This window comes from Lytechinus variegatus, chromosome 16, assembly GCF_018143015.1.
Source record: "Lytechinus variegatus isolate NC3 chromosome 16, Lvar_3.0, whole genome shotgun sequence".
NCBI lineage: Eukaryota > Metazoa > Echinodermata > Echinoidea > Temnopleuroida > Toxopneustidae > Lytechinus > Lytechinus variegatus.
Genome location: NC_054755.1, coordinates 21949748 through 21973441, shown reverse-complemented (window position 1 = coordinate 21973441; position 23694 = coordinate 21949748). Strand labels below are relative to the sequence as shown.

At 38.0% G+C, this 23694-nt stretch overlaps 1 protein-coding gene across 1 annotated transcript; it reads right to left on the bottom strand.

Moving 5' to 3' along the window:
- Nucleotides 1–974: 974 nt before the first annotated feature.
- LOC121429540 (translationally-controlled tumor protein homolog) lies at nucleotides 975–23272 on the bottom strand. Its single transcript, XM_041626599.1, has 5 exons — nucleotides 23165–23272; nucleotides 14367–14443; nucleotides 11284–11468; nucleotides 9656–9940; nucleotides 975–2884 (listed from the first exon to the last, which is right to left on the bottom strand). The coding sequence occupies exons 1-4, from the start codon at nucleotides 23190–23192 to the stop codon at nucleotides 9658–9660; spliced, it is 573 nt and encodes a 190-aa protein (XP_041482533.1). The 5' UTR covers nucleotides 23193–23272; the 3' UTR covers nucleotides 975–2884; nucleotides 9656–9657.
- Nucleotides 23273–23694: the final 422 nt, after the last annotated feature.

Sequence of the window (23694 nt, the reverse complement as noted above, 5' to 3'; positions counted from 1 at the left end):
AAGTTCATTGACCCTAAATGACCTTTGACCTTGGTCATGTGACATGAAACTCTAATAGGATGTTCAGTAATACTTGATTAACCTTATGGCCAAGTTTTATTAACTAGGTCCATATACTTTCTAAGTTATAACGTCATTTCAAAAACTTAACCTCAGGTTAAGATTTGATGTTGACGCCGCCGCCGCCGTCGGAAAAGCGGCGCCTATAGTCTCACTCTGCTTCGCAGGTGAGACAAAAATGGTTCATTACACAATTATAATGTAAATTATTGAAAATGTGTGGATATCAATGCAACCCTTGTAGAAATATGACATCATTGACATCTGGATTTATTCATTGCAGTCATGCCTCGCTTAGGCACAAAAAGCCACAAAGCAATATTTACAACATTGCAAAGAACACCCCCCCGACCATCCAAGCGTTGACACATACCACATAAATATGGTATCAGATTATTTCGGAGAACATATACTCTTTCAGGCCATATTGAATCTGTGTTTATGACATACATGTATTTTGTCCTCAAATTGGGGATTGTGAGGAGTCATTTTTTTTTGTTTTTTTATACTCACACAGTAGTGGTTTGAATTTCACACTACAATGAAGAAATATGGGTTGTCTGTTAGTAGGAAACAGAAAATAAAATTATGCTAGACTTCTCTCAAGCCACCTGTGTTGCATACTAACCTACAACTCGTCTAGACTTTATGACACTGGTAAAAAAAACAATTATGAAAATCAAGGCACAAATATTGTTTCACTTTTTATATATTTTTTATTATTATTACTATTTTGCATGGCAAATATATGTATATGGCTTTTCACACATACACCTGTTCAGCATGTGTGTTATTGTACCGGAGATTGTCTGAATAGAAAATAATTAAAAACCAACTTGTTTTCTTAAAGAAGTGACAGGGGAGGCATTATTCAAGTTCTTTAAAAAAATAAAGTACTTCCCATTCTAACTTGCTTCATTTGCTTGTAATGTATTTTATTGAAAGGTCATATATCTTAAGAAATTGCATAAATTGTACTGGATTTTAAGGCTTACCCTTTTCATTGTGCTGTCATTTTCTTAGAGCTTATCACAGTGCGCCTTTCTTGTTCTGCTAACATTTCAATCACTACTTAGACAATGCATAAATAATTGCTTTTCATCAAGATGACAAGCATATAATTACCAACTTAAACATTTGGGGGAAAAGGCAGAGATTGTCGAAAGCTAAATGATCATACAGGCTTGTCCATCAAACGTGCAAATTAGTTGGTTTGTGGACACAGGGAGCATACATAAATAATACGGACCCCTGGGCCCGGTTACACAAAATGATACAATAAATCATGGGAGTTGGCTCAGTCAATCGTTTATCTGTGTCACCCTGTTTGTGTTTCGTGGCTCAGGTACCAGGGCCTTGTCTCACTAACATTCAAGTTTGATACGATGAACCTCATCTGTATGGCAATCCATCCATGTCAGAATTTACTCCGCAGGAAGTTTGCACAATGTCCTTTGTAAACAATGGGAAGCACACTGAATTTTCAAGAAAAGGATGAACGTACCGATATACAGCATATCTATGTTGAACAGACATGCCTATTATATGTTGATGTTGCTGGCTTTCCATGGGTGCGGTTAGAAAAGTTTGTGTGTAAAATTACATGCGATTTGGTTCAGAATTCCAGTCATTAAAATCACAACCAGGGTTCCGTAACACTAAGGTTTGCGATGGGATTACAAATATGAAAGAACCGCACTGATTGTTCCCTGGTCAGTATTTTAAACCAAATGTGCATGTAACATCGTTATTGATTGGTCAGTTCATTTAGCGATTGATCGCTAATCTTTGTGTTACGGAGCCCAGATATGTTCTATACCCTCTGGGAACAATCTACATTGCATGGTAACCCTGTATGAAGAACAGGGGCTCCGTCTTGAAAGAGTTACGATAGATCCAATCATCGCAACTCTGGAAAGCCAGCAATGTCAACAACTAAAATACATGCTTGTTCAAAATATTTTCTAGAAATGATGAACATGCGTACATTCAGAGTTTTCCTGACAATTCTGTACGCTTCTCGTTGTTTTCATAGGACATTGCACAATTTCGTACAGAAAAAATTATGATATTGATGGATTTCCCATATTCTTGAAATTGATTGGATCAATCGTAACTCTTTGTAAGATGGGGCCCAGGATTCTACATGGTGGGATTCTACATGGACCTTCAAAGCTGGATGTACATGTACTAAATTGCACCTTTTGGAGATTTTTTTTTTTTTAAATAGCGGAAAAATAATTTAGTCCAATTCGAATCAATTCATGGAATGATATACGGTATATACAATATACCATTTACGAATCACCAGAAAATTTCTACAGAATCTTAAAATGTTTACCAAACTTTATTCACATATATTTAAGTAGCCAAAATGGGCATTTTTGAGGATCAGACTCTACACTGTAACTTACGTTTTGCCGATTTACAATAATTTTGCAACACAAGGTAAGAGTAAAGCAGCTCTACCTATGAAGGCTTTAGTGGTTCTGCTTAATCACTGGTATAGGTCATCAAGTGGTTCCCTCACACTGAAGTGGTAGACCAGCATAAAGCTTTATCTGAGATATAATAATTTGAGATCAATACCCCCCTCCCCTCCCAAGGTCCTCTTTCCTTTCGGCCACAAGTTCAATTCTCAATATTTCCCATAACTCCATGATTCAATGTCTCTTGATGACTGGTTTTTCATTGAGATGTACGTCAGAGCGAGTGTTGGGTTGTCCGATTGCTTTTCCTCCGGATGGTGACGACAAAGAAAGTGACGGAACTTGGTGAAAAGGATGTTTCTATGGAATAACGTTCTGGGCACGAGATGGAGGTACTGCATTCGAAATAAGATCAAAAGGGGGAAAAATTAATGGCATCAACTGAATTACAATCATGTACTGCAAAATGTAGATAATAAACAGTGATTTCACATTCTCCTACAACACTGCTCCTGTCTGGATAGCTCAGAGGGCAAAGAGTTAGAGTTAGGATTTTATCTCCTTGTGGGCCATTTTTCTCATGAATTCTTATTTACCTAATACTCAGTAACAAAGATCAAACAGGTAATATGAGCAGAGATGCTAACTGATAGCTCAAAAAAATCCTGAAAACCCAGGCCGGGGTCCAGGGGCCCGCCCAGGGCCCCTGGCGGGGTCAAGGGCGAAGCCCCCTGAAGCTGGAACGTTTTCTTATTCTTTAGAGGGCTGAAATCATTAATCTACAGTAGTACATAACAAATAATTAATGACATAATAAACTTCATATCATAGGCAAGAAAGGTGCTCAAAAAAAAAAATCATGTAACCCGTACTCATTACGGTACGGGTTAACCTGCTGCGGGTTAATATGCTGCGGCCAATGGGTGCGACTCGGGACGGGTGTATGTAGCAGCTGGGGTGCCCTTTTTCACTCACTGTACTCATCAACAAGACAATCCTATATGGTAGTGGATCGTATTACCGAACACTTTTCATGAATTTGATCATGTCAAACACATTATTCCAATAAAATTCACCAAACTTTCATCATAAATACACAAATACCTACAAAATATAAATATGCAGAAATTTTGCCGAAATTGTTTTTCATTTTTACGACATCAGCTTCCAATCGGACCCCTCTTCGCTAGTGAAATATTTTGGTCACTTGAAAAGGTATCGTATTACCGAACGTGTGTTTTCTATGGGAAAAGTTGGGAAAACAACAAAGTCACTCATTAGCTATTTTGACCATATTTTATTGTTTTGAGGGTATAAAGACTTCGAAATTGTGTTTTTGATAATTTTTCATCATTTTTCTATTTAAGTTCCCTTTGGAAGGAAGTTGCAAAGGTTTGAGCGTATTTGATTATTTTCTGACGCATATGATGCGCGCGTTCGGTAATACGAGGCCGGTCGGTAATACAATCACTCACTATACTATTGAAAATCCATAAATCACAATTTCTATCAAAATGATGGATAGTTCACACATATGAATTGATGAATACGCACCAGAGAACACATATTTCATGGTAGCAAATAGGTTTTCTGCTGAAATCCCGCGGCAGACAACCAATCACTCACGCAGCAGCAGGCAATTGCAGCCACACCGGGCCGTGCTTCGAGCGGTTCTACCGGGCGATCGCCCGACTGGGATAGCGCTGACACCCGTATCCCTGCAGGGTATAGAGCGGCGTTTGCAACTGCTACAATCTACAATGTATTGCTCGCGCGTACCGATAACGTACAGTACCAGCTAAACTTCATGCTGCGCACAACGCTAATAATTTTCCGTCTGCGCAAATTGGCCATCCAAAATTGAAATTGCGCTCTCCGTAGCGAACTCCGTGACAAGATTTGGAGGGGAAATTTTTACGGATTTCACTTTGACAATCGATTTTTTTTCCCGGAATATTTTTCAGCAAAGGAAAAAATCCGGAATTCCGGAAAAATCCGGAAAATTAGCAACTCTGTATCAGCAAATATTACCTGTTTGGTGTTTAACTATTGTTACACAAGTCCACTGACTAATCAGTATTCGCTCAAGTAAATGCATTTGGGGAGACTTTTGCCTTTTACTGGGTCATTTCAAGGGTGGGCCGTAGTGGGAAATACCAGTACTAGTAAGTGGTAAATAGCACTTCAAAAATATTTGAGGAAAATGGAAAATGCATGTAGTCGGCCATGAAGGGAAATAATGTATTTTTCAGGTACCAGTATTGCCCAGATATTTCTTAAGCACATTCTTGCATTTCCCTCACTGTAAATCTTAAAGGACAAGTCCACCCCAACAAAAACTTTACTTGAATAAAAAGAGAAAAATTCAACAAGCATAACACTGAAAAATTCATCAAAATCAGATGTAAAATAAGTTATGACATTTTAAAGTTTCGCTTCATTTCACAAAACAGTTATATGCACGTTATATCTCGGTCAGTATGCAAATGAGGGAACTGATGACATCACTCACTATTTCTTATGTATTTTATTATATGAAATATTTTAATTTTTTTGTCATTGTCATGTGAAATAAAGTTTCATTCCTCCCAGAACACGTGGAATTTCCATTAATTTTACATTTTGTGGTTCAGGCAAGGAGGTCCTAATCGTCAAATTCGTAAGAATTGGAATATTGTATAATTCAAACAATAAAAAAAAAGAAATAGTGTGTGGGGTGAGTGACATCATCGACTCTCTCATTTGGATGTGACTGGCTCGTTCATATAACTATTTTGTTAAAAATAAACGAAACTTTGAAATGTCATAATTTTCTTATTTTACATCTGATTTTGATGAAATTTTCAACATTGTGCTTGTCTTATATTTCTCTGTTGATTCAAATCAACATTTTTCTGAGGTGGACTTGACCTTTAACCCTAAAATACTGGGGGGGGGGCTGATTCAGCGCCCCCCTCGACATTTTTCGTGATAAGACCGACACGCAAATTTTTTTGACCACGTCGCTCACTGAGTTTTTACATTCAAGTCTCGCGCAACTTTTGAGACAAAACTTGCGACCCCCGGGTACGCGGTTCTGAAATTACGCAACATTTCGTAAAATCCAAAATTCAAAACCCAAAATTGCACAAAAACGTGAATTTGTGTACAAATCCAATGCAAATAGATTTTTTAGCCAAAATTCATAAATGTATCATTATTTTTCATTTAACTGATTGAAATCATTAATTCCATCATATTTATGCTCTGAATACAGTCCCAACAATTTCCATTGAAAAAACAATAAAAAAACAGAAAGTCGAAAAACAAAGAAATACATAAGAAATTTAGAAAACACTAAAATACATAAGAAAATAAATGTGATTTTGATTTTTTTTTTGGTACATTTGATCAGATTCATAAAGTGTCTGTGTACCAAAAATTAGCATTTTAGGGGCATTATTTAGTTAGTAAAAGCAAAATTTTGATTTTACGCATAAATTAGCATAATTAATTGGCAATGAGATTTTTTGCAGAATTTGATCTAGTAGTTTTGTAGATTATGCCACGCGTAACGCGCGTGCCAAGTTTCGTCGCGATTGCGTGACCGACGGCCGAGATCATAAGGGGGGGGCTGAATCAGCCCCCCCCCCATCTTCTTAGGCATTGAAATAGCCCAGTCTATTTAGGGTTAAGTACTTCCCAGTTCTTACTTTTATTTCCTCCCTGGGCAGGAAATACCATTTCCATGCAAGTCCATGCACTTCCCAGCATGTTTTTTAATTCTCCCAGTATTACCACCTGGGCGGGAAAATCTCGAAATTTCCAAAGGAAATTGACAACACAGGGGATTTCCAAACTAAAACCTAAAAACGAGCCTTATCGTCCTGTAGAATACACATCTTATCCAGCCATTATGTAGAGCACGTAATTCTGAAAACAAGAAGTGTGTATTCATTGCTGTTGCATCATTAGCGACTGACAAGTCACATAACACAGACTCTCAGCTATTAGTTGATGCATTCTCTTCATTACATTACATGGATTTCCATAGTCAAAGCCTGTCTATAGCTTTGGCAGAGCCTAAAGGGTCTCTAAAATTTTTAGAGGTCACCTGGGGTCCGTTGCAGAAAGAGTTGCGTTTAAACCCAAGTAAAAAAAATAAATTGCAAGTCCAAAATGTGGGCTGTTGATTGGTTGAAAATAAAGTTAAGCATGATTTCTAGAGTTGCGTTTGACTGCAACCTTTTTTGCAACGGGCCCCTGAACTGTCGGTGGAGGATGCAAATTTTAATCTCAAAGGGGGCTGGGGGGTGTTTCACAAAGATTTAAGTATGACTTAGAGTCGCACTTAAATAGTTGCGTGCAGTATAAAAGGCATGACAGCATTGGTCAGATCATGCCAAGAGGACGCACACTACTGCGTATTGATCAATAAGATTGCGCGTTCCATATCATGTACGCGTCGACATTTAAGTGCGACCTAAGTCATACTTAAATCTTTGTGAAACACCCCCCTGGGCTACTAAAGTCAGACCCAGCGGGAGAGTAAAGGCCACGGCACATCTTACGACTGGTCACAATCCGATTTGGGAACAAATCGCATTTTGCTTATTTTATGTAAATGTGAATTAAATTATACTTTTCAATAGGTGCAAATTAACTGTAAGAATACTAATATCACAATTTTGGATGATTATAAGACTATTATTTTAGTAAATGCTGAACTGGTTTCAAATCGTAGCCTACCTTACAATTGCTTCAGATTTGAACATTAATATTTGTAAGATGATTAAGAACTTTAACCAGTGTTCCATGTGTCAATGTTTGCATCAAAATTTTATGTTATATTCCAAAATCGGGTTGCAACCAGTCATAAGGTAGGAGGTGGCCTTGAGGGCTCCTAGAGGAGCAGAGAAACTAAAAACTCCTTAGCTCCCTGGACCCTATGCAATGAAGCAAAGTCTGATATTCCTAAATCTTTCACAAATACATGGGATCGGGTAGATGGAGGGAAAAGGCCAATAGGAACGCAAGCCCTGGCTCTCTGGCCCGCTAAAAAAGCCTTGGCAGTATATGACTGAAGAAGGTTTAAACAATAAACACATCATTCATCATGCACAATTTATCTAGTACACTATTCTGAGGCGAAGAGGGATGCGGGGGAGGAATTACAGAATTAGCTTACAATATTCAACAAAAACTAGAAGAAAACAGATGTGATTTTAAATGCTTCAAGCGATTCTACTGCAGTATGTAGATGCCCTTAACCCTTCCAACCAGAACAGCTGGCTTCACAGTGAACACGCATTTATCCTAAAGCCGAAAGCCAGTGATTTCAAGTCATGCAACTTGAAAAGCAAGGGATTTATACTGTATGTCAGGTGACCTTTTGAAAATCATGTTTCTTAAAGGTATTCAGTTAATATTCATCTGGTTTTAGCATAAAAAAAATGGCCAAAATATACTGCCCTTCCTAGGAGGCTCTTGAAAGTCATACACCGACTGTGTATAAGCTATTGATGAATTTTCCTTCTGTCAAAGCAGAGATTTTTGAAACAAAATTTGAGACTACACAACATCAGCCAAGCCAAGCTGGGTACCAGCAGAGTAAGGTGCCACTGGCATGGCTGGAACTCGAATCAGGGTGAGGGTCACGGCCATCCCAAATAGTTCTACGACATCAGCTCCAGGATTAATTGCCTCGCTGTAAATGCCACAAATGGAATGACCGAATTAAACCTGGATTTAACATTATGCCCTATCCTATAAACCTAACATAAACCCTTCTGAAACCCTAACCCTAAAGACCTGAGCAATTTTCGCCGGAGATGTCATGCAGGGCGCGACAAACCCGCTTGCCCGATTGCCCGGGGCAAGTGAAAATGACGTGCGGGCAAGCACCTCTCAAAGTCAATTGCCCGATCGGGCAAGTGGTTGTTGCGTCTTTTTTTTCTGTACCGTACCTCGTTTTTCCACAAATCATCCAAAATCCACACTCAAAATCATGAATAAGCCTTAAAAAATAGGAGTAGCGCCGTTTCAAATTCCGAAATTGCGTTATTTTTTCTGTACCACGTATTTCCATACATGGTACGGTGTGGTACCAGGTATGAAAAAAATCAACGCAATGGCCGGGAAACAGTTGAATGTAGTATAGGGGTCCATTATGACTACCACCATGTGCAATTTCTAATGCACATTTTCCACCTTCCGATATCACAATTCTGTGATAAAATAATTAGAACTACACAGGAAATAAATCACAGAGTCTAGTAACTTCGCATTGGTGAGTTGTCATGTCATTCGGCTTTGCTTTTCAAAACGGCCTATTAACATCCAAAATAACTTGCCGTATTTGTTAATTATAACTTAAAATTCATTTGTTTCCCTTTTTGAGGGGATGAGGTAAATATCAGACAATAAATCATCAAACAAAGCTCCATCTATTTTACAAGGCCGGCGGGAGGCTCACACACGTGCGTATACTAGCTAGCCAGTCTGAGCTCTGTCTCTCTGCCAGAGCTCTGGGGGACAATTCGCTCAGTAAAGGCCACAATGATGGTGATTTTCTGTTTCAGACAGAGTTTACATTTCGGGTATATTATTCAAAACTTCCAATAAAGTTTGATGATTTCTTCATTGTCATGTATATTTAAGTTATTAATGAATACTTTCTCACCAAATTTAGACTCCCCCATAGAGAAAAATGCAATTTTCGTAGAAGTCTGCGTTTTCAAAGAACTTCAGGAAAAGTTAGGGTATGTGGGCCTTTATTACACGGCCGAGTACAGGTTATTGTACTGGAATAGGCGAAGTAGAAATTAGATATTGAATTCATTTATATCAAAGTTCAACTCACAGTCACACCCACACAAACACACGCGCACACACACACACACACCCAAGATTCTAAGCATAGTGAAAAAAATACTTAAAAATCATACAATATTAAACAATGTTACTAATAATTCATTAATAAGTGAACAGGTATTATTTAAAAAATCGGGCAAGCAGTTTTTTCTATCGGGCAAGCAGTTTTTTCTATCGGGCAAGCAAATTTTTTCATCACTTGCCCAACAGGGCAAGTGACGAAAAAAATTTTTGTAGAGGCCTGTCATGTCACCATTCCAAACAATTCAGGATTCGAAGGGTTAAAGACGTTGAGGTTTAATAGCAGTAATTACCATCACTGTTTCTCTTCCAACAGACCAAATTTGATGTAATACATATAAGGATCTGGGTCGTTGTCTGCATATGACAGAAGTGCAATCATAGCCTCTGGATCCATTGATTCACCACTGAAGAACTGGAATTCCTTCTTCTTGAGTCCTTGTGCAAACACCTGCTTGACATCATCCCCAATGGTGGCTTTGAAGTTTTCTAGCTCTTCTTTCAATTTGTCTGCTTTTCCTCCCTTGTTTCCTTCATTCTCCAGCTCTTCGATTTCCTCTTGCTTCTTCTTTTCCAATCTGCAAAAAGGACAATGGATAATAAATGAGGCCAACACTCCAAAAGACATGAAAATTATGTGGGAAAATATGACTAGCCCAGCATGAGTCAGTGATATAAACTTTAGATTAATCAGACTTAAAAGTGCTTCGTTGAAGAAGTTGGCTGTTACTGTTTGGTGGGTGTCTCATACAGCTGTTTGTAAAATAAATTACAAGCAACTTTACAAATGACTGGTGATCCTTTCTTACATGCTTTATCAACACCAATGAGAATACTGTATATTGGCATTATATCATTTACAACAAGAAAGGAACACCAGACACTTAATATAAAGTCACTCATAAGTTATACCGTTATTTCATACTGCTTCTTACAGAATATACTTGAAAGGCCAAACATTTTTTTTCTTTATGTAAAAAGAGAATTTCCAACAAGTTTGGAACTTCTCAACATTCTACCCATTCCCCCTATTCCCATCAAGAAGGTTTTCTCTGATGTTGATATGACGCATCACAGTCTTGCGTGTTCACACATGGATAGTTCCACTACAGTCCGACCTCTCTTATCCGGACACGTTGGGACCAGCACCAATCCGGATAAGGGATTTATCCGGATCTGGGAGACCCAATATTAAATACACGCAGCTGCGCTGCCGGCTGCCTCCCCAGGCCACCGGCGGTAGCTACGCTATTGTAGTGGGCGTGCGGTAAAGACAATATTCACTGCAGGGTCAGTGCAAATTATAGGCAGTGATTTAATGGAAATGAAATCGATCGATGGATGGCCAAAACTCTTGGATAATTTACCTGCTAAAATGACTGAGGTATACATCGAGCAAACGTCGAAAGAAAGAGAACGACTCGATGAAACCATGTTTTAAAATTAGATAATCGCAGCTTCGCAATGTCAGCCATTGTTACACTGACTGTAGGCTCAAACATGATAGATGGCGCTGTCCGTATTGAGGCCTAAAGTTAGCTAGCAAGACATGCGTTGTTTTTCCCCCGAAGCGAAAAGAGAAACGTGATGAAATGTTTGCACTGCGCCCTGATTTACTGGAAATTATCATTCCTAAAGTTCTTTTGGTGATTTGGGTGAGATATTTTCATGAAAAATATGTTTAGTGTAGGGTGACTATGTTGGGAAATATATGTAATGAAAGTGAGTTTACGTATAGGATTGAATTTAGATTGAAATCTTATTTCCTCACGTACCGGTACTAAATTAAAAAAAAAAGATCTCGACAAGTGTGCGTCCAGATAATAGAGAGATCCGGATAAGGGGAGGCCGGATAAGAGAGGTCGGACTGTATCTGATAAGTGAATGCCACACAGATTGTCACAAGCCCCATCCTACTTACTTCTTTACATACTTCTTGAACACACCCTGGTATTCCTTTAAAGTATATCCGGGCACCTCCTGTAATTGATGGTTGGTGCAAACGTTGAAGTTGCTAACGACACCCTCTTCCAATGCTTCAGCCTGTTCCTCTGCAGATGGGTTAGCTCCAATGTCAATGTCAACTGATGTGCTTTCTGACACTCTCTGTATACATGTAAATAAATTTTTTACAATATATACTTAAAGAGAAATGCCAGTAGTTGCAGTAAACACTGATTTCATGAGAAAGTCTGTAAAACCAGGCTTAATTGTCAGTATATCATCGAGGATCTAGATCTGGCACAGTTACATAAAATGAAATTTGTGAAATCTTGAAGTCTATGCTGAAAAATGTTCACACTGAAGATCACCAACACAGATAGGCACACGTGGGACAGTGTATTATTATTGCTGGAATAAAGACCCAACGGAAGTGACCGAATCAGCGCTTATTTTGCTTACAGTGTATTTCTCAGCAATTACACAATTTTTTCCAGAATCCTTTGGCACATATTTTTTATTCATACAAACAGACACTTGGGTGGTCATTATATTAGATTATGTAAAAAGTCATTTAGAGATCGTTACCAGAACTGGAATTTATCTTTAAAGGGGAAGTTCACCCTGAAGAAAACTTTGTCGTGAAAATAGCAGAAAAAATAGTAAAAAATATTGGTGAAGGTTTGAGGAAAAACCGTTAAAGAGTAAGAAAGTTATTAGAGTTCAAAATTTTGGATTTGTGATGTCACAAACGAGCAGCTGCCCCATGTGTTATGTAATATAAAATGTATGAATTTCAAATTTTGTGTGGTTCCTGATGCCTTAATTTTTTTTCTTTTCATGATCGGGTATGAAATGATTTGTCTATTGATATACAAAAGTTACAGTGAAAACCATTTTCAATTTTCTGAGAAAATGACATTTCATTGATTTTTTTAACATTCGCTATGTAGGAATGCTGCTCGCATATGACGTCACAAATCAAATAATTGAAATTCTAATAACTTTTTGATTATTGGAAGAATTTTTCTCAAACCTTCGGCAATATTTTTTATTATTTTTTCTGCTATTTTTACAATAAACTTTTTGTCAGGGTGAACTTCCCCTTTAAGAAATGTTTCACTCATGGAGGATGTGGAAGTAGAGGGAAGGGGGGGGGGCAGAGGTACATGTAGAGGCAAGAAGGGTGAACTGTGGAGTAAAGAGCATGAGTAAGCAGCAGAGTAGAGTGGTAGAGGCAGAAGAGGAGAAGAAAGAAGATGAGGAAGAGGAAGAAGTAAAGGAGTAAGACAAAGTGAACGAGAAAGAGAGGAAGAAAAAGAAAAGGGCAAGACTATGATGGCAATGAAAGAGAAAAAGGAGGAGGCGGCCGAGGAAACAAACATGAGAATGCAATTTAGATCACAACAAAGATGAGGAGGAAGAAGAAAAGGTGATTCGCAAACGATGAGCCTCACCTGACTTCGCAATCGCTATTACATGCAATATGATCTATTGACCCCTAGATGACCTTATCATTATCGAAAACACACATGTGGGATTACCCAAGGATCATTTGAAATTTAAGTGACAACATAATCGATTCAGAAATAAAGAAATGCGAGCAATTTGAGCAAACAAGTGGAGTGCCTCTGGCAGTCTCACCTGCATCACACAAATCAATATAGCAGCAGTGCTGACTTTGAAAATTCCTACATGTATAACATAATTCACAAAAAATAATTCATATATTGATACAATACTGATGTTCATTGAAAATAAATGACATTTGACCTTGACATCATTCGACCTGTACATTGTAAGACAAGTCAGTGATACGTGATTACCCCCATATCCACATTATAGATGTAAACTATATCTGTAAGCTTTGAAGTTATGACAGCAATCTAATAAATACCTCCAAAATGGCCAAAGTTCATTGACCTTAAATGACCTTTGACTTTGGTCATGTGACCTGAAACTCACATGAGATGTTCAGTGATACTTGGTTACTCTTTATATTCCACGTTTTTTTTCTTGAACTAGACCAATACACTTACAGAGATAGGATGGTAATTCAACAAATACCCCCAATGTGGCCAAAGTTCATTGACCTCACATGACCTTTGACCTTGATCTTGTGACCTGAAACTTGCACAGGATAATCAATGATACTTGATTACTCTTATGTCCAAGTTTCAAAAGTCAGATCAATAAACTTCCAAAGTTATGATGGTAATTCAACAGATACCCTCATTATTGCCAAAGTTCATTGACCTTTGACCTTGGTCATGTGACCTAAAATGCGCACGGGATATTCAGTGATACTTGATTACTCTTATGTCCAAGTTTTATGAACTAGACCAACATACTTTCAAAGTTATGATGGTAATTCAACAAATACCCCCAATTCGGCCTAAGTTCATTGACCCTAAATGACCTTTGACCTTGATCATGTGACCTGAAACTTGCACAGGATGTTAAGTGATACTTGATTACTATTATGTCCAAGTTTCATGAATCAGATCCAAAAACTTTTAAAATTTTGATTGTAATTCAACAGATACCCCCAATTGGCCAAAGTTCATTGACCCTAAATGACCTTTGACCTTGGTCATGTGACATGAAACTCATGCAGGATGTTTGGTGATACTTGATTAACCTTATGTCCAAGTTTAATGAACTAAGTCCATATATTTTCTAAGTTATGATGACATTTCAAAAACTTAATCTCAGGTTAAGATTTTGATGTTGATTCCCCCAACATGGTCTAAGTTCATTGACCCTAAATGACCTTTGACCTTGGTCATGTGACATGAAACTCTATAAGGATGTTCAGTAATACTTGATTAACCTTATGGCCAAGTTTCATGAACTAGGTCCATATAGTTTCTAAGTTATGATGTCATTTTAAAAACTTAACCTTAGGTTAAGATTTGATGTTGACGCCGCCGTCGGAAAAGCGGCGCCTATAGTCTCACTCTGCTATGCAGGTGAGACAAAAACATTGTGAAACGACATGTCTGTCGTGTTGCAGATTTATCGCAATGTCCAGGGGGCCCACCCCCAAACTTGGTTTCTTACCTTTACTTTGATCCTAATTATATTCTTATTTGGGCCCACTAGTTCCACTTTGAAATTGTCGGAGAAAAGCTCATCACCTGAAATTGAATAAATGAGAAAAATACAACTATACTGTTTAATCGGAAAAAAGCATTGAAAACAGACGTACCAAAGCTTGATACGATGAAATCTGAAAATAGCAGTAATAAGTGGAGCAGCTCTGTCAGACTCTTGACTGCATTATGCGATTAAAGCGATGGTCCGGGCTGAAAATATTTATATCTAAATAAATAAAGTAAAATTCAGAGCAATTCGATGCAAAGTGTCCAATCTTCTTACTGTAAAGATTTTGGTGGAACGTTTAATTACAACAAGTGGAATGCCTCTGGCCGTTTCACCTGCATCACGCGATTCAACATAGCAGAATTGCTGACTTTGAAAGCTACTATAACTCGCACAAGATGTTCAATGACACTTGGTTACTTTTATTTCCACGTTTTATGAACTAGACCAATACACTTACAGAGATAGGATGGTAATTCAACAAATACCCCCAATGTGGCCAAAGTTCATTGACCTCACATGACCTTTGACCTTGATCATGTGACCTGAAACTTGCACAGGATAATCAATGATACTTGATTACTCTTATGTCCAAGTTTCAAAAGTCAGATCAATAAACTTCCAAAGTTATGATGGTAATTCAACAGATACCTCCATTATGGCCAAAGTTCATTGACCTTTGACCTTGGTCATGTGACCTAAAATGCGCACAGGATGTTCAGTGATACTTGATTACTCTTATGTCCAAGATTTATGAACTAGACCAACATACTTTCAAAGTTATGATGGTAATTCAACAAATACCCCCAATTCGGCCTAAGTTCATTGACCCTAAATGGCCTTTGACCTTGATCATGTGACCTGAAACTTGCACAGGATGTTCAGTGATACTTGATTACTATTATGTCCAAGTTTCATGAATCAGATCCAAAAACTTTTAAAATTTTGATTGTAATTCAACAGATACCCCCAAATCGGCCAAAGTTCATTGACCCTAAATGACCTTTGACCTTGTTCATGTGACATGAAACTCACACAGGATGTTTGGTGATACATGATTGACCTTATGTCCAAGTTTAATGAACTAGGTCCATATATTTTCTAAGTTATGACATTTCAAAAACTTAACCTCAGGTTAAGATTTTGATGTTGATTCCCCCAACATGGTGTAAGTTCATTGACCCTAAATGACCTTTGACCTTGGTCATGTGACATGAAACTCTAATAGGATGTTCAGTAATACTTGATTAACCTTATGGCCAAGTTTTATGAACTAGGTCCAAATACTTTCCAAGTTTTTATGTCATTTCAAAAACTTAACCTCAGGTTAAGATTTGATGTTGACGCCGCCGTCGGAAAAGCGGCACCTATTGTCCTATAGTCTCACTCTGCTATGCAGGTGAGACAAAAATGAAAGGGGTAACACTGCGGGCTTCATTCAAGGTACATAGAATTCTCAATTTTTTTTTTTTAATTTAATTTGTCATCGCTCTGAATGTTTTCCAAAAAGTATTATCGTCAGCAAAACTTTCTTGGAGTTGGATTTTTCTCCTTTCAACAACCTTCCTTTTTTTGTTTCATTTCCGTAGAAGAGACATGCTGATGCAAAGCCACTTACCAGGCCGATGTAAGCAATTTTGATCTTTTTTATGTGCATTTTACGTTTTATATAAAAAATATATTTTTGAATTGAATATGGATCACTTTTCACCAGAGAAAGCCCTGATGAGCAGGTGAGTAAACATGTCCATAGTGCGACTGCGAGGTTAACCACAACGAACAATTGTCCATAGACTGTGTACAACGGATAGATCGTCTCCGCACAGCGATTCGAAGACCGCTGATTGGTCAATCGCGCAGATCACGTCATGACCACGTGGTCCCAAAAATAATTCCTTCGGACTGCGTGCGGAAGTATCGATAGCGATAACGATATCCGGTCACTTTGTGTATGCCGTAAATAGTTTTGGTTCGTGATCGGATCGCTCCGGTATCGATCGAAAATTATCGAAACTCTGCAATTTCATGCATATTCAGGCGACGCTCCGAAACCCGGAAGCCAATTGACTTTGTGCACGTTGCGATAGACTCTACAAATTCCAACGAACACGATGGCATATAGACGCTAATTCGTAAGATTTTGAAGGAAAAGCAAGAAGTAATCGAAATTTGCTTACCTGTGCAGTATCGGTGAGAAAATAGATCCTCCGAGAATACCTTTCATAATTCATATAAAATACGGGAAAGTGAAATTCTAGGTCGATTTTGGTACGAGGTGATAGAGAATTGCACACTTGTTTTTGTGGAATTCTGTGTGAGGAAATAAAAGGCTTGCACTGCGCATGCTTACTATATTTTCATTCATAAATTGGTTCTCGGCAGGGGCTGGATGACGTCATGTAATAAGCAAAACTGTACACGACCGCTACGTTCACGCTCCGCTATCCGTTGTACACAATTGTTCGTTGTGTTAACGATAAACGAGGTTAGCATTCACAATACGTGCCAGTGCACAACGAACAATTGTCCATAGACTGTGTACAACGGATAGATCGTCTCCGCACAGCGATTCGAAGACCGCTGATTGGTCAATCGCGCAGATCACGTCATGACCACGTGGTCCCAAAAATAATTCCTTCGGACTGCGTGCGGAAGTATCGATAGCGATAACGATATCCGGTCACTTTGTGTACGCCGTAAATAGTTTTGGTTCGTGATCGGATCGCTCCGGTATCGATCGAAAATTATCGAAACTCTGCAATTTCATGCATATTCAGGCGACGCTCCGAAACCCGGAAGCCAATTGACTTTGTGCACGTTGCGATGGACTCTACAAATTCCAACGAACACGATGGCATATAGACGCTAATTCGTAAGATTTTGACGGAAAAGCAAGAAGTAATCGAAATTTGCTTACCTGTGCAGTATCGGTGAGAAAATAGATCCTCCGAGAATACCTTTCATAATTCATATAAAATACGGGAAAGTGAAATTCTAGGTCGATTTTGGTACGAGGTGATAGAGAATTGCACACTTGTTTTGGTGGAATTCTGTGTGAGGAAATAAAAGGCTTGCACTGCGCATGCTTACTATATTTTCATTCATAAATTGGTTCTCGGCAGGAGCTGGATGACGTCATGTAATAAGCAAAACTGTACACGACCGCTACGTTCACGCTCCGCTATCCGTTGTACACAATTGTTCGTTGTGCAGTGCAGTGTCCTGTCCCTGGCTCCGTGGAGATTGAGCACATCACATGATCAGTGATGAGGAGTCCTGGCTAGTGCACCTCAATATTACTGTGCAGTCACAATGAATGACTTCCTTTCAATTTTTCATTCAAAAATCTCTCTCAAAAGGCAGGGCCTTTGCTAGGCAGGACAACAAGAATTTCAAAATGTGTTTGTTGTCCCCAAGAATGATATCAAAAAATTTCTTAATATCTAATTTGTCATGTGAAACCACTTAAAACTTACGTAAAATTCATTTAAACTGCAAAAAAGAGCAATTTCATAGCACCAACATGGGTCGAAAAAGTCATAGACATCGCGGGTCCCTGTTAATGCACTGTCCTTACTATCGATAGTTTAAACGATCACGATGTGCTCGCTAAATGCGCGCGCCCGTCGGCGTCTGCTAGCCGTCCTCTGCTGTGACTCTCAAATAGCCCCGCATGTGCGATTTTTAGTCAGATCGTCCCATATGCTGTTTTTCATGTTAGTACATAGATGCGTGCGCGTTTTTTGCGGACGCAGATCATGTACCCATCTCCGTCGTCTGCTACGGCTCTCTATATCAGTCCCAACTTGTGAAATGTGTTTTCTGGTGTATTTTCATTTGGTCTACATGCAGTTTGCCCACTTGTTATTTGGTCTAATGCCAAATGGGCTAAACCCATTTGGTCAACTAAATTGCCATTTGGTCTACACTTGGTCTAATTCTCATTTAGTGAAATGTCCAGTTGGTCTAATTTCAGCATAACCTACATAATTATATATTTTTTTACTTTGTCAAATACTGGTACATAAAATTGGCTTTATATCATGCAGTTCCACATTGTAAATATGTATATTCATTTGGTTCACATGCAATTTGCCCACTTCTCATTTAGTCTCATGCCGAATGGGCTAAACCCATTTGGTCTACACTTGGTCTAATTCTCATTTTGTGAAATGTCCAGTTGGTCTAATTTCAGCACAACCTAGGCTACTTAATTATATTTTTTAACTTATATACATATATTTTAGTCTTTTAAAAAAAATTCTAATTGCCATTTGGTCTACACTTTGTCTAATTTACATTTGGTCTACACTACACTTGATCTAATTTTGAGTCCAGTCCAGGGTCTAATTTCAACATGACCTACATCATTATGATTTTATACTTTGTGAAATATATATTTTTTTCTTTATATAATTTCATTTCACCTTATAGTTTTAGCATTGGTTTCCAAATAAATAATATTTGAACAGTGGCATAATCATGATAATGGAGCCAAAAGTTTTGAAAGGTGTATCGGGTAAATTTATAAAGTTGCAAGCAGAAGCAAACAACAAAAAAATGTTGAAGCGGGGGGGGGGGGGGGGGGCGGTGTTAATTAATTTCCTTTTATTTTCCAATGCCAGATCAATCTTTGTTTTTGCTTGCTAAATTTTTAAAAAATTATATGTTCTGTTCTATCTACAATTTTTACTAATGATCCTTTTTTTACTTATTTTTTTTCAGACACATTCGCACCCGAACCGACTCTACAAGGGAAGAGAAGGAATTATTGAACCCCTTGAGAATATACAGGTCAAGGGCTGTAATAGTATACAGGGGCACTTCCTGGGAGTTTAATTTCATTTTAATTATGTGTTTTCAGGATTTTTTTTAGGATATCTAACATTGCAGTGAAAATTATTGCCCCTGCTGATAGTTTTTCAGCTGTGCATGCCCCTCCTTAATTTCAGTGAATAAGGTGTGGCACTGCCCTCTATGATTCATTTTGAATTTTAATGGACTCCAAAATGCAGTAATTTATAAATGATAGCATAAACTTATTTTGATAAAGCATTTTACTTAACGGGGGGGGGGGGGGGGGTGAATTTGACTACTAAACCAGCCCCCCCATGTCAAGGATTAAATTTTTGGAAAAAAAAAACATATATAAAATAGATATAGTTATTGCATATCAGAATATTATTTTTTCTTGATGTTTTCTCAATAACTCCAAGCTGTTATTGATGAATTCTTTCTTGAAACAAAAATAAGCTATTTATCCAAACATGTCAGTTTCATTTTGTAGACATATGCATTGAATTTACCAATTCAGAATATAAGGTATGCAATCTTTCATAAATGTTGATTTTTATCACTGGTGGATCTGGGGGAGGGCACATCTAGCTCAACCCCCCCCCCCCCCCCTTTGAGAGCTACAGTCAAGATGTAATGAAAATACGCAATTTTCATCAAAGAATCCCCCCCCCCCCCCCCGTAAGGCCCTTTTTTGCTTGACAAATTTTTATCCTGAAAATGTGCCCCCCCCCCCCGGATAAATCCTGGATCCACCACCCCTGGTTTTGATTAAGTTTACATGTATTTTCATTTTGAAAAAAAAAAAATTCCTAGAGATTTATAAACAGCATGATTTACACTGAGCATTTCATACACTTTGTGCAGAAGAAATATTATCTTGAGAAATTTGGTTATTAAATTATGGAAGATATCTTTTGGAAATGAAATTACTTTATTGCAGTTATGTCTTACATTGTATTGTCATTTTACTTGATAGAAATTCATTATTTTTTATAACCATGAGTGTTATAAATTCATATTTGCTAAATTGTAATAATCATTTTGATGTTCCTTCATCTTCATGAAAGTATGAATTCTAGTCATCTGCTTCAGTCTGCCCAATGAAATGGTTACAAAGGGCCTAAGCATCCCTTGTCATTTTTCAATAATTAGTTAAGTCAGTAGTCAAGTAAGGGGTCAGACAGTTTGGCTGTATTATATTTGTTTAATTGTCTTACTAGTGTCAATTTACTAAACTTTTTCTGCTTGTGATTGAACCACCAAATTGCCAGATAGTACCATTTTGTTGGGCAGACATTAATATTGACTAGAGGACTTACTTTCCAAACCAACCTAAAGATAATATGATACTTCATGTATTACAGGGGTATATTGCCTCCATTCCATTGTTGGGATGTATGCTATGGGCTGGGTAATATCATCTAACTTGTCCTGGAATAATCATTCTCTATAACAAGTTCACAGACAAACGGAGATTCCACTTCAGCAACTCTCAGTTGAACATCAACATTCCTGGCATTGGTGGGGGAAGCCAAAAATTTTAGGGGGGAACCGCCAAAATCTTTTGACCCCCCCCCCGAAAAAAAAAAGATAGTGACCAAATAATATCTTGGGGGGGGGACACAGGAAACAAAATTGAAAATTGACAAGCCAAAAAAAATTAAAAAATAAGGTTATCAACAAAAAATTGAGGGGGATGGAATCGTCCCCTCCCCACCTCAAATTTAGGGGGATACTCCCCCCCCCCACTTCCGCCGCCTATGATTCCTGGTGCTTGGAGATCTGCGAAAGGCATGCTATAACATCCACTTAAGTTCCATTTCCTTTCATGTTTTTTCCTCTTCTTAGTGAGCATCTCCAAGTGTTCATATTTTTTTCAGTGTCCTTTTTTAGATTTATCAAACTCAGTTTTATTACCTGATAAAATTCTATCCCAAGAATTGAACACTTTGATCAAATTTGGAAGTTCAACTTAATGTAACTGACAATATATAACTGAAAATAGAAAATAAAAGGCAAAATAATAATTATGAGAAAAATAATAAAGAAAAACAGTTACTCAAATCAAATTCACTCAAAACCATACACTAATGTACTCTCCTCAAAAATCAGTTCTCACTTTTAGGTATTGATCATTCATTCAGTCAATAAAATAATAAAAACAGAGACAGGAGGTCCTCCTCAAAATAAACACAAACACAGAGTCTCACATACACACTACACATTAAGAGTAAAATCAGTTTGTATCTTTCGTGGGATTTGTTTTTATGTAAATCTGGATTCTTCTTGTTAGTAGGGCCTTAGGTCACTCTGACTTGAACTTAAAACTTCCAATCTCAAGAAGGCAAGATATCTCAGTAGATAGTCATTGTCAAGATGTTTAGGAGTTCAATCTGGAGGTGAGGTTATTCATGATGGCATCTGATATTCTGGCAGAAAGAATGAGAAATAAAAAAGTGCATAAATACAATTATTTATTTTTTCAATGCAAATTAAATAAACGAGTCATTCAAGATAGTGTGTATTTTTTAGAGGGGGGGGGGGTGATGGCATATTTTAGTCCAAATTATTTTTATCTTCATTTTTTTTCCACTTTGTATTACCATTTATTCAAAAATTGCAATAAACATATTAATATATAAATGAGTTTTAATCTAGTTGGCAAAAGAAAAACCAGTGGCGGCGGCAGTGCAAAGAAAATGCCAGTAAAAGGCAGTAAAGCACTGTGTCTGAGTGACTGACACCACGGCACTGACAGTGAGGTGAATGTTCATTTTCCAGTGCATGCACATTATTGCCCCATCATATTCACTCGTTTTCAGAAAATATTTAGTTATTCCTCATATGACCATGATTATCTCCTTCATGTCATTACTCTGGTGTTTATTCATGATTTTAAATTCAGGAAATCATTTAGCAAACAAAGAAAACAAAGCATTTCTTGACTGTGATTCCGTGTGATTCAAGTTCTATTTCATTTCTGTGTATCACACGTACGCACGTACGTGACGTAATCTTGATCTCTAATCTGCTAATTGTTATGTTAATTAATCATCCCGTGCGCGCGATTAAAATGGCTCGAAATTCGACCAAATTCAAGGGCAGCTCAGCTTGTAAACCTCACTGAGAAGGGCTTCCACAGCCTTTGCGATTCCCCGCGCTGCAATTTAACTGCAAGACACAGAAAGGAAATCAATTCAAGTTTCACAATCAACGGAAAATCCAGATCACTTCGAGACCCATTTTGCAAGAAATACAACTAAATAAGGTAAGAATTGAGAGCAACTCACGACACTTTTGACTTACCGACACTTTCATGGTTATTTTTGGAAGATTTCATGGAATTTGGGGCACGAAAATGACTTCGGTAGCTCGCGAAAGTCCTATGCATTACGATGACATATTTTTCATCGCACGGGAGGACAATCACAAAGAGAAAATATCATATTTATCCGCGCTGACAGGGGCTTAATTTTGACGATATCGCATCGCTATGCGATTTCACTCATTGACAAGCGGACGAAACTTACGTACAAATTTTGAGCACTTCCGCGACAGCGCCATCTAGTGACTACGGCCGTGCCTAAAGGCAGGGCCTTTGCCTTGGCTTTTTGTTTTGTTTCTTGAATCTTGTTTCTATCATCCATACTTGGCATCACAAAATACCTTACTTGTACTTAATCTTACGAAATACGGAACAAGCAAGGTGTAACTATTACCATGAAAATTAGGCCCCTAATGTAGACATAGCTAAGTTGCAATATGTCCAACACGAGTCGTATATATCACACGGTGTACTCACTGTGACTCAGTGCGGTATATACAGGAAAGTGGAGACTGCAGACAGTGTCAGTACAGCAGTGCGACACAAAAATATCTTATTCTCATATTCTTCAAAAGCTTATCAAAACATTTAAATCATTTCGCTGCACAATTAATGTAAAAGGTAGTATATTCACCTGTAAGTATGTCCCTGTAGATAATCATTTTGGTAGGATTAAATGGATTTTCTAAGGGCCCAAAATGTCTTCGTCAGCTTCGAATGCTGCGGACTTACAAAAGGACATATATGACGCATACGGGGTCCGGACAGCCCGACCACCAGACAACCCGACCCTGGACAGCCCGACCCGCTGCCCTGGACAACTCGTCCCGGTCGAGTTGTCCAGGGTTGGCTCTGAATCGGACAACTCGACCACTTGAATTCTTCTTCAAAATTTCATGAAATAAGATTTCAAACTTTACTTCAAAAGTATTTTCCCGCATAATCCATGTTTCTACAATATATTCTCGACAGAAAATTTGACATTTTAGTTCATTTTAAACTATTTTGAAAGAAAAATAGAGCGAGTTCCCTTGCAACGAGAATAATCCGATACCGCCGGCGAGCTGTGTTCATGCAACTTGCAAGGTCTTCAAAATTGAGTTGATTTTTCCGTCACTTGACATATTTTAATGGTGAGTGTGTGCTATTTTGTATTTTCATATT